General features: G+C 51.0%; 1 protein-coding gene across 1 annotated transcript in view; it reads left to right on the top strand.

Moving 5' to 3' along the window:
• The first annotated feature begins 4,582 nt into the window (after nucleotides 1-4,582).
• The window catches only part of QSOX2 (quiescin sulfhydryl oxidase 2), a 38,048-nt gene continuing 31,004 nt past the window's right edge, over nucleotides 4,583-11,626 (top strand). The window contains exon 1 of the mRNA XM_075835167.1: nucleotides 4,583-4,910. Coding sequence (XP_075691282.1) covers nucleotides 4,655-4,910 — 256 coding nt within the window. The 5' untranslated portion in view covers nucleotides 4,583-4,654. The remainder of the gene's footprint in view (nucleotides 4,911-11,626) is intronic.

Genomic DNA, 11,626 nt, shown 5'->3' with positions numbered 1-11,626 from the left:
CTGGGTCAACCAGCCACTGGACTCCAGGGACTGGGTCAACCAGCCACTGGACTCCAGGGACTGGGTCAACCAGCCACTGGACTCCAGGGACTGAGTCAACCAGCCACTGGACTTCAGGGACTGGGAAACCAAATCACTGCACTCCTCAGACTACATCACTAGTGTCTTACTAGTCTCCAGGGACTGGGTCGCCAAGGAGCTTGACTCCAGGACTATATCCCCTACCACCACTCCCCCCTCCTCAGAGATCCTGTTCTCCACACCTAAAGGCAGAGAATTCTAATTGTTTTATTCCCTTAGCTATGACAAGTCTTTCATCAGTCACCAAATTTCCACCCACCATCCGAAATGGGCTGAACGCATGAAAAGAATGACCCGCACTTTTACCTATGTAATCCCATCAAATAACGAAGTAGAGGATCTGAGGCCTACATTCCCACTGCTCCCTGCAAGATTTCAGTATCAGGATTACTTCAAGGTCTAATCCTTTCCTTGGCTTTGCTTTGACTCCAAGAAAATCTCTGATCGATTTTCTTTTCATGCCCTTGGATAGAGGCCATCGTGTTTGGACCACACTTCTGAAGAAAATGATGGTTGATGTTGGTTGGGATTTGACCAGAGTCTAGAATTTATTATGCTCAGTTACAGAGCTGGTATAAGAGTAAACTCTTTGATATTTGAAACCAACCACCAAGTGTTTACCGCTATGTTGCTGGGGGTGTGGAGACCCAAAACGTACCCGCGCCTCTCCTAATACAGATTCTCAATTCTGAAATGGGTTGTTGGAGAATGTTTGCCCTCCCCCATTGTCTTTTGTATCCCAATCCTGAAGGATGAGTTAGGAGCTGCAAGTAATATGGCAGGTGGACATGATCTCAGCTAGTGTAAGTGCAATCTAGGACCTGCACCCTGAGGCGGACCCCTTTAGATTTTGTTATTCAGCCCGACTCTATACAAATAATTTCCCTTTAAAAATAAATATTAATTGTACATTTTCTAAATATTCTTAATAGGATTTTCATATACTTAAATAGGGCTTCTGGGATCAGAAAAAAAAGTCAGCCCCCCCCCCCTAGAAACAATGCCACCCTTGTCCAGGACGGGTTATCATTGGAGCCCCAGGCCCCACTATATCCCTGGCTCAGGAGGCCCTCACATACAATTGGACTCAGTTGACGTGGATACAGTTGACTGCACTGGCAAGGCAAGGAAACCATGACTTCCCCGCCATTCTGCGCTTTTCTTGTGATCCAGGTGGTACGGTTACATCATCTCACCGCCTGCGTCGTTCCACTGAAGTAGGCCCGGTCAGAAGAGTCCAGGACTGCATTGCTGAAGGATGGTATGGGTACAGAGACATGAGTATGTTTGTTGTGGCGTGGGGCACTTTGGCATTATATACAGGGGGCTTTGAGACACAATCTACAGGGGGTACTGTAACATCTACAGGTGCACTGGAGTTATCTATAGGGGGAAATGTGCAATACTATCTACAGGTGCAAAATGTGGTGCTATGTGCAGGGGGCACTGTGGCATCTACAGGGAGAACTGTGGCACTATCTACAGGATGCACAATCTACAGGGGCACTGTGGCACTATCTAGAGGGGGCACTGTGTGTGTGGCATTATCTACAGGGGCACTACCAATAAGGGGGAACTGTATATAGTTTATCAACATTATCTATATGGTGCACTGTGTGTGACATGATTATATTCAAGGGGACAGTATGTGATATAATTATATTCAGGGCACAGTGGTTCACTATATATATTTAGTAGCGTAGTGTGCGGCACCATACAGATTTTATCTTAGTTTATAGGTGCAGACGTGCTGAAAAAGTGAGGATTTAAAGACCTCTGGGCAAATTCTGCAGGGATTGGTCTTGGCCGGGAGAAGTCAAAATGGAGGTCTGCACCGGATGGAGAAGTAAAGAACAACGCCAGTCAGAGATGTCACCTGTGAGTCAAATGTTTTTTTTCTTCCTCTGACTGATCAGTACTGCAGTCACTGTGTGATCTGCAACAAGATGATGGGTGGCATCATTCTGTTTGTGAAACAGCAACTCCCAGCATAACCTTACCATTGTTATGGCCATACTGTAGTTTCACCCTGTACAAATTTTATTTCAGGGGCTAACCTGATTTTGCAAAGGATCTCTGCAAGGAGCTGTATTTGTGCTGGTTCTGTATATATTTACTGAGCTTTGTTCTGGTGCTGCATTTATGTACTGAGCTTTGTTCTGGTGCTGCATTTATGTACTGAGCTTTGTTCTGGTGCTGCATTTATGTACTGAGCTTTGTTCTGGTGCCGCATTTATGTACTGAGCTTTGTTCTGGTGCAAAGTTATTACTGCAGTGTACGGTACACTGTTTACTGTTATTTGCAACTACACCGCCATTGGTTTGCATCGATGATACTCTGCAGACCGCCAGTGTAGTCCTGGTATCTCACCACTATGTGGTCACTGTATGGCCGTGATAATCTACAGACCGCCAGCGTAGTCCTTGTATCTGACCACTATATGGTCACTGTATGGCAGTGATACTCTGCAGACCGCCAGCGTAGTCCTGGTATCTGACCACTATATGGTCACTGTATGGCCAAGATACTCTGCAGACCGCCAGCGTACTCCTGGTATCTGACCACTATATGGTCACTGTATGGCCAAGATACTCTGCAGACCGCCAGCGTACTCCTGGTATCTGACCACTATATGGTCACTGTATGGCCAAGATACTCTGCAGACCGCCAGCGTAGTCCTGGTATCTCACCACTATATGGTCACTGTATGGCCGTGATACTCGGCAGACCGCCAGCGTAGTCCTGGTATCTCGCCAGTATATGGTCACTTTATGGCCAAGATACTCTGCAGACTGCCAGCGTAGTCCTGGTATCTCACCACTATGTGGTCACTGTATGGCCGTGATAGTCTGCAGACCGCCAGCGTAGTCCTGGTATCTGAGCGCTATATGGTCACTGTATGGCTATACTATTGGTACTTGTATTGTGCTCGCCACTATTTTTTCATGATGTGAGGTGCAATATTTTACGTGGGCTGGCGGGCAGTGGTGTAGCTATAGGGGTCGCAGCGGTCACAGTTGCGACCGGGCCCCTAAGCCTGGGGGGCCCACGGGTCCCCGTTGCCATACAGCATGCTTATTAAATGAATTTTCTGTGCCATGAAGCCGGCAGTTCCTGGTTACGGTCACATGGTACACTTAGTGTACCATGTGACCATGTTGTCACGTGACACGTCTTCCAGCCAGTGCAGTGGAAGAGTCGGTGCGGAGGACTCCAGGTGAGCTGCATAGTCTGTATTGTATTGTGTTGTGTTGTGTTGTCTTGTAATGTGTTGTATTGTGCTGTTTGCGGTGGAGAGGGGGGGCCCGTTAAATTACAGTCCCCCCTCCTCCGCAAACTGCACAGTACAATACATTACAAACTGTGAGTCACGTTTCCCTGGGGGGTCGTGTGAAGACCTCCGGGGGGTTGCGAGTCACTCACAGAGGTCCCGATTCCATTCAATGCTGGAGCAAAGAGCTGACGTCTCCTTCGTCCAGCATTCACTGTGCCCTGAGCGGCTCGACGGAGGCAGTCGGGATGTAGCGACATCATCGCGCCTGTCTGCGCCGAGTCACTCATAGGACACACCGGAGGAGGCGAAGGAACGGGGATAGGTAAATAATTATGCTATTTTTCTATTATACACATATGGGGACATTATACTGCATGGGGGGGCTGATATGGTGGGGGAGCATTATACTGCATGGGGAGCTCATATGGGGGGCATTATACTGTATGGGGAGCTCATATGGGGGGCATTATACTGTATGGGAGCAGATATGGAGGGGAATTATACTGTATGGGGAGCTCATATGGGGGCATTATACTGTATGGGGAGCTCATATGGGGGCATTATACTGTATGGGAGCAGATATGGAGGGGCATTATACTGTATGGGGGGGCTGATATGGAGGGGCATTATACTGTATGGGGAGCTCATATGGTGGCATTATATTGTATGGGAAGCTCATGTGGGGGGCATTATACGGTATGGGGCTGTTATGGGGGGCATTATACTGTGTGGGGGCAGCTATGGGAGCGTTATACTATGGGGGCTGTTGGGCAAAGCGTCTGGGCATAGGCGCGCGCAGGGGTGTGGTGGTGGTGGTCCAGGTGGTGGTGGTCCAGGTGGTCCCAAGCTGAATTCTTGCACCTGGGCCCATGAGCCTTTAGCTACGCCCCTGTTGGTGGGGTTTGTGTACTCAGGCTGCTTTTTAGTCCCAGTCCGGCCCTGGTGGACATTATATCACTATCGTACCCTTCAGCCGCAGCTTTACAGAGATCTAGAGCTCTACATAGACATATGACTGGTCCCATGATGAGGACGTGGCTGTTCTGAGCCCCTGTCCCGTCAGGGGTTAATCTGTGTGTCTTGGCAGTTTGCTGGGGAGCTGATAACGGAGCAGCAGATGGAGCAGACTGTGGTGAGATAGGCGTGGTCTGTTGATGGACGAGTCTCCGACCGTCACATATCGATGATGAGGACGTGACAGGGCGTGGTTTATTGCGAGTTCATTCCGCCTTCTGGCATTAACCACGCCCCTTGTAGCTGATGACGTCACGGGGTGAGAGGTCGGCTGCACAGTAGCTATGGCCGGCTGTTTCGGGGTACCGGGGTTTCGAGCGGCGCTGCTGGTGCTCCTGGCCGGGGTCGGGTTGCTGGAGGCCGCGGAGAAGACGCTGTATAGACCGCAGGATGCCGGGATCTCCATACTGGAGCGGAAATTGGTGAACGGAGCTCTGTATAACTCATCCTCTGCCTGGCTGCTGGAGTTCTATTCCTCCTGGTGCGGACACTGCATCAACTATGCCCCCACCTGGCAGGCCCTGGCCTCTGATGTACAGGGTGAGAACGTGGGAGCCGAGGGGGGATGTAGTGTCCACTGGAAGAGGGGGGGGGGGTGTTATGTAGTGTCCCCTGGAAGAGGATGGGGGGTGTTATGTAGTGTCCCCTGGAAGAGGAGGGGGGGTGTGATGTAGTGTCCAGTGGAGGGGGAAGAGGGGCGTGATGTAGTGTCCAGCGGAGGAGGAATAGGGGTGTGATGTAGTGTCCAGGGGAGGAGGAAGAGGGGTGTGATGTAGTGTCCAGTGGAGGAGGAAGAGGGGGGATGTTATGTAGTGTCCCCTGGAGGAGAGGGGTGTGATGTAGTGTCCACTGGAGGAGGGGGGGGGGGTGTGATGTAGTGTCCACTGGAAGAGGGGGGGGGTGTGATGTAGTGTCCACTGGAGGAGGGGGGGGGGTGTGATGTAGTGTCCACTGGAAGAGGGGGGGGGGTGATGTAGTGTCCACTGGAGGAGGGGGGGGTGTGATGTAGTGTCCACTGGAGGAGGGGGGGTGTGATGTAGTGTCCACTGGAGGAGGGGGGGGGTGTGATGTAGTGTCCACTGGAGGAGGGGGGGGGTGTGATGTAGTGTCCACTGGAAGAGGGGGGGGTGATGTAGTGTCCACGGGAGGAGGGGGGGGTGTGATGTAGTGTCCACGGGAGGAGGGGGGGGTGATGTAGTGTCCACGGGAGGAGGGGGGGGTGATGTAGTGTCCACGGGAGGAGGGGGGGGGTGATGTAGTGTCCACTGGAAGAGGGGGGGGGGTGATGTAGTGTCCACTGGAGGAGGGGGGGGGTGATGTAGTGTCCACTGGAGGAGGGGGGGGTGATGTAGTGTCCACTGGAGGAGGGGGGGGGGTGATGTAGTGTCCACTGGAGGAGGGGGGGGTGATGTAGTGTCCACTGGAGGAGGGGGGGGGTGATGTAGTGTCCACTGGAGGAGGGGGGGGGTGATGTAGTGTCCACTGGAGGAGGGGGGGGGTGATGTAGTGTCCACTGGAGGAGGGGGGGGTGATGTAGTGTCCACTGGAGGAGGGGGGGGTGATGTAGTGTCCACTGGAGGAGGGGGGGGTGATGTAGTGTCCACTGGAGGAGGGGGGGGTGATGTAGTGTCCACTGGAGGAGGGGGGGGGTGATGTAGTGTCCACTGGAGGAGGGGGGGGGTGATGTAGTGTCCACTGGAGGAGGGGGGGGTGATGTAGTGTCCACTGGAGGAGGGGGGGGTGATGTAGTGTCCACTGGAGGAGGGGGGGGTGATGTAGTGTCCACTGGAGGAGGGGGGGGTGATGTAGTGTCCACTGGAGGAGGGGGGGGGGTGATGTAGTGTCCACTGGAAGAGGGGGGGGTGATGTAGTGTCCACTGGAGGAGGGGGGGGTGATGTAGTGTCCACTGGAGGAGGGGGGGGTGATGTAGTGTCCACTGGAGGGGGGGGGTGATGTAGTGTCCACTGGAGGGGGGGGGTGATGTAGTGTCCACTGGAGGGGGGGGTGATGTAGTGTCCACTGGAGGGGGGGGTGATGTAGTGTCCACTGGAGGAGGGGGGTGATGTAGTGTCCACTGGAGGGGGGGGTGATGTAGTGTCCACTGGAGGGGGGGGGTGATGTAGTGTCCACTGGAGGAGGGGGGTGATGTAGTGTCCACTGGAGGAGGGGGGGTGATGTAGTGTCCACTGGAGGAGGGGTGTGATGTAGTGTCCAGCGGAGGAGGAAGAGGGGTGTGATGTAGTGTCCCCTGGAAGAGGAGAGGGGGGGTGATGTAGTGTCCCCTGGAAGGGGAGAGGGAGGGTGATGTAGTGTCCCCTGGAAGAGGAGAGAGGGGGGTGTGATGTAGTGTCCCCTGGAAGAGGAGAGGGGGGGGGTGATGTAGTGTCCCCTGGAAGAGGAGAGGGGGGGGGGGTGTGATGTAGTGTCCCCTGGAAGAGGAGAGGGGGGGGGGTGATGTAGTGTCCCATGGAAGAGGAGAGGGGGGGTGTGATGTAGTGTCCCCTGGAAGAGGAGAGGGGGGTGATGTAGTGTCCACTGGAAGAGGAGGGGGGGTGTTATGTAGTGTCCCCTGGAAGAGGAGGGGCGGTGTTATGTAGTGTCCCCTGGAAGAGGAGGGGCGGTGTTATGTAGTGTCCCCTGGAAGAGGAGGGGGGGGGTGTTATGTAGTGTCCACTGGTGAGTAGATGATTTTACTTTCTAGATTTGGAGAGACTAGTTTTGCGCCATGGTCTATGTGATTGGCGCAGTAGTAGTAGAGGTGAGGAGCACAGTGTGAGGCCACGCGACAGGTCGTGCTGCGTGCGGTATACGGCATCTAATGTGCCACATGGGTTTGTGTACGTTCTTGGTCAGAGCTGATGAACATGTAAAACCAGGAGAGGCAGATCTCACACCTCCAGTCTACACGCTGTTCTCTATATGTTACGTCTCCAGTCAGTCATGTGACCCCCATTTTGCTTGCTGACCGGCCCACATGTAGTAGCGACATAGGAGGCCTTTTTCCAGCCCAATGATTGGGAGACCCCTGAGTGGGTGCAGTTGTGCCCTCTAGGCGCAGCCTTGATTGATGAAGTATGAGGTGGAGATTGGGTTTCATGAGACTTTATATAGATATCGTTGTGTAACTGAGCCCCCACATAACCCTAAGGCTTCCACAAGGAGGCGCTGTTCTTGTTCATCTGATGGGGCTGTTTCTTGGTTGTGATTTGTTTTCCAATCGTGATTGATGCTGAAAAGGGTCAAAATGTTCTTCTGATGTGTCCCGGATACATGTGAGGAGATGGTATTTCTCATGTCTATGATCGCCGTCCGCCAGTGATTTCCCATATGATAGAGCTCTATAGAAAGGTTACACCCCCTTTGGCACTGCTCAGAGATTACTACTATCGGAAATCTAACGCAACCTTCTAAGCACGCTGCCCTTGATTTCAATGGATATTGGACAAGGGGTTTTCTGGGACCTTTGCATTGATGGCTTATCCTTAGTAGTCCATCAATGTTTGACCGACTTCCCCCGCAGATCAGCATAACAAAGGGGCCATGCCGCTCCCCCGAGCACCGCGTCCTATACGTTGTCTGCACAGGTACGGGTGGTTGTTTGTATGGGCGGTTGTCATACATGATACTGCAGTTCAGGATATGCTATTAATGTCCGATAGTTGGGGATCTCGCCTCTGAGACCACCACCTGTCGGGAGAACAGGGGTCCCATGACCCGTATTCGCGGATCTGTGCAGTGTCCATGTTTATTTCAGTAGAGAGCGGGAGATAAAGCCCCTGCACATTGTTTTTTTTAGCCTACTTTTGACTTAGGGCCTGTTCACATCAGTGTTCGCTTTCCTTTCCGGGGTTCCGTCGGAGGTTTCCATCGGGTGAACCCCGCAACGGAAAGTGAAACTGATATCACAGCTTCCGTTTTAGTCACCATTGATATTAATGGTGACGGAAACATCGCTAATGGTTTCTGTTCGTCACCATTCCGGCAGGTTTCCGGTTTAACGGCGGAATCAATAGTGGAGTCGACTATATATATCTTGTAGGTCGGGAGCGCTCACCCTGAAATCTTAAAGGGGTTTGGTCGACATTTATCCAATACTGTATGGTCCCTTTAGCATGTTGGCAAATTTTTAATTCCAGAAATCTCTGGGCAGTGCCAAAGGGGTTTGATCTCTATACAGTCTTGTCATACTAGAAATCTGTGGTGGTCCCGGATCAGACTTCACCAATGTCACCTCCTCACACGTATCTTATGACATCAGAAAATCATGAACTGGCTTTATGCTCCAGCAGTTCCTCGTGTGAGGTGAATTGGCGTCCTTGTCGCGGCGTACGTTATCTACAAGGTATAAATAGCGGGCGGTCACCTGTCGTGTTGATCTCACCTGTTGCTGCGGTTCGTGCTTCTCACATTAGGTAAAGGTTTCCATTCTGCAGTATGAAGGTTGCTCTGTTTTTTTTAATCCCTCGTTAATATAACCTGTCATTAGAGAGTTAGTGCCGGTGATTAGATGCCCGCACACGCCCGCTGGCAAGCAGAGAATCCACTTTGCTCTTATTATGACTATTGCGCAGCCTTCATGTCATGTATATCACGGCTCAGAGCGGCTCACGTTGTACAATAGATCTTAATATCCTACAGAATGGAAACATGGGCAGACCTTAGAGGGGATACCCTAGCACCCAGAAACCTCCCTCTGACTAGTTCACTGCATCCTAATTTATTATTGAATTCAATGGGCGCTAAATTCCTATGCCGTGAGCTCCCCCTAGTGGCAGCTGCAGACAGAAGTTTAATATTTAAAGGTGTTTACAGGATCCCCACCAGCAGAATAAAGGGGCAGCGGCAATCCCTACGTAAAAAATTAAGTACATGTATAATGTTGGGAAAGTGAGCATAATCGAGGGCAAGGGAGGGTACTTTTTGCCATCTGTCTTGGGCACCAAGGCACTTAGAAAACCCCCTTTAAAAATCTGGTTGTGACGTTTTTGGTTATTGTAGATTATTCTGATGATTGGCCGCTCTGAACTACGTCTGTGGCGCCTTCAATGCCACCAATTAGCGGAGTGATCGTGCGGGACCACGTGGGTCACACCACCCACTGGCTTGTTTTTCTTACGATGTATGAGAAAATGAATGGGCTTTTCAGAGCCTGTATACTCTGAATCTATCCTACATTGGGCCTGATGTATTCCAACATTTATTAGGTAAAATACATCCGCATTTCATTTTTGTCACTGTATTACAATGTGTTGACGACACAAAGGGATAACCGGATCCTGCCCAAAAAAAAACTACTGCAATTTTTGGGTTTATAGATGGGTTCCCCTGGTTGACACCTTCCTCTATTAACCAGGGGGGAGCCGATGTAAACGCTCGCTCTGGGGCGGGGGGTACAGCCTGACATGTATTATAATGGCCACTGTGTAATACTACACCTGGAAATTTGGACATGGGAGCAGTTTCCCTCAGCGTGGATTTCTGATTGCCAGGGGTTCTAGCAGCCAGACCATGCGAAGACCTTACCGCTGGGGGAGCTGCCTCAAAAAAGGGTTGTCCAAGGTGACTCGCCTATTGTTTCTGGATTGCTCTGTCCTTTTCTACAAGTAATTCGGACTGACCAATCAGCGGCAGCGGAGATAAGCGTCACTGTGGTAGTTTCTGGCTCTATGCAGGAGACTGGGAACAGGTACCATCTCCTCTGTCCTTTATGGTCAGCCATGCTGCTCCGTGTTCATTAGAGCTGCTTTCTGGCCATGAATCCATACACCAGTTGCTGCCACCGATGAACCAACTGTTGCTCTGACTGGTCAAATTATCATGGTCATCAGATACGAGGTGGCGGTGCCCATTGCAGCCAGACATTTCATCATTTAGTTGTATCTCCTGGGTTAACACCATCTCTTCCCAGCCTTAGTCCTAAATTCATGTCTTTCCATCCGTGTGTAGATCTATAACCGGTGGAATTACTCCTCATGTGACTTCCGTACAGCAGGAGATGTGAGGTCTTCTTCACGTCCAGGGGAGCCCACGTACCATCTGCCGTACTTTGAGGCGTGCCACCAGAGACGTGCGCCATTGTCAGGACACATTAACATTTAAGGACATGGGCTGCAGTTGGGGGAGGAGGAGTGTGGAGGGCAAGAAGTGAAAGGACTCCGCATTCCGCACCCTCAAGCCAAACTTTTTTTTTTTTTTCTTTTTGTTCTTCCAGTTCGCATCACTTTGTGCCTGTAGAATAGTCCGTTAGATCCTTTGTCTGGGGCTGAATAGCCTTCCATCTGTCCTCCGATACCTCCAGTTTCCTCATCTGTCAGCTCGTCTGCTACAACTGACATCTTCCCTCAGCTGTCACACACGTTTCCCCGGCAGATCGGCAGGAACTAGAGGTTTGCCATGAGGGGGAGTTGGCACGGAGCAGGGGGTCGTTTTCATCCATATTTTTTGTAGTCTGATCTGTCAAAGTCTAGAAGTTACGGAGAGCGCTCTGATGGTCCTCAGACCCCCGTTCTGATAGGCGAGGGTCCCCCGTATCCTGCGGATCTGCCATAAAGGCTTACGATAGGATAACATATAGAGAAGTAAGTTTTCCATCATTTGATGAGGTTGTGATGCGTTTTGGGATTCGCTATAAAGTCGTGATCACGGTATGTGGGTCCTTGCCAATAAGTAAAATATAATCCTATAATATATTAATACAAAGCCGACGGAAGTGGCATGTAGTGCCGCAATACCAGTGATAAAAGCCGTGGTCACTTTTATAAATTGTCGGGTTGAGTAACCTCAGACTACGGTGAAGAGCGGCGCGGGGTCACGGAGACTTGGCCTCTTCTCTTGTGTGACCTTTTTTTCTTTTATGTTTAAACTATGTTATAAAACAGGACTAGAGTTCCACTTTAATAATCGTGCCATACGGTGCCCACGTACTACCAACATATAATGCTTTCGTTATAGGGCTGTACAGTGCCCAAATAATAACTTTTTCTGAATAATGCCATAGATGGCGCCATTACATAAGTTTTTAAACCCTTTTGGAGGAGGCCCCTGAGCAACTGCCCACGCTGTGATCCAGCGCCGTGATGATCATGTTTCTCTTTATTGGAGGATGGGTGATGTTGTGTAACCTGTGAACATATGGACGGCCCTTTCAGGGGTTACTGTGGATTCTCCGCTCAGTAAACTTCTACATAGATAAGTCTGGAAGAATTATCTGTACTTATACAGCGACATGCAACCCGACTCCATCCACAGATCAGTT

Source organism: Rhinoderma darwinii, chromosome 8 (assembly GCF_050947455.1).
Source record: "Rhinoderma darwinii isolate aRhiDar2 chromosome 8, aRhiDar2.hap1, whole genome shotgun sequence".
Lineage (NCBI taxonomy): Eukaryota > Metazoa > Chordata > Amphibia > Anura > Rhinodermatidae > Rhinoderma > Rhinoderma darwinii.
Note: the sequence above shows the minus strand (reverse complement) of the source record. Positions and strands in the feature narration are given on the sequence as shown.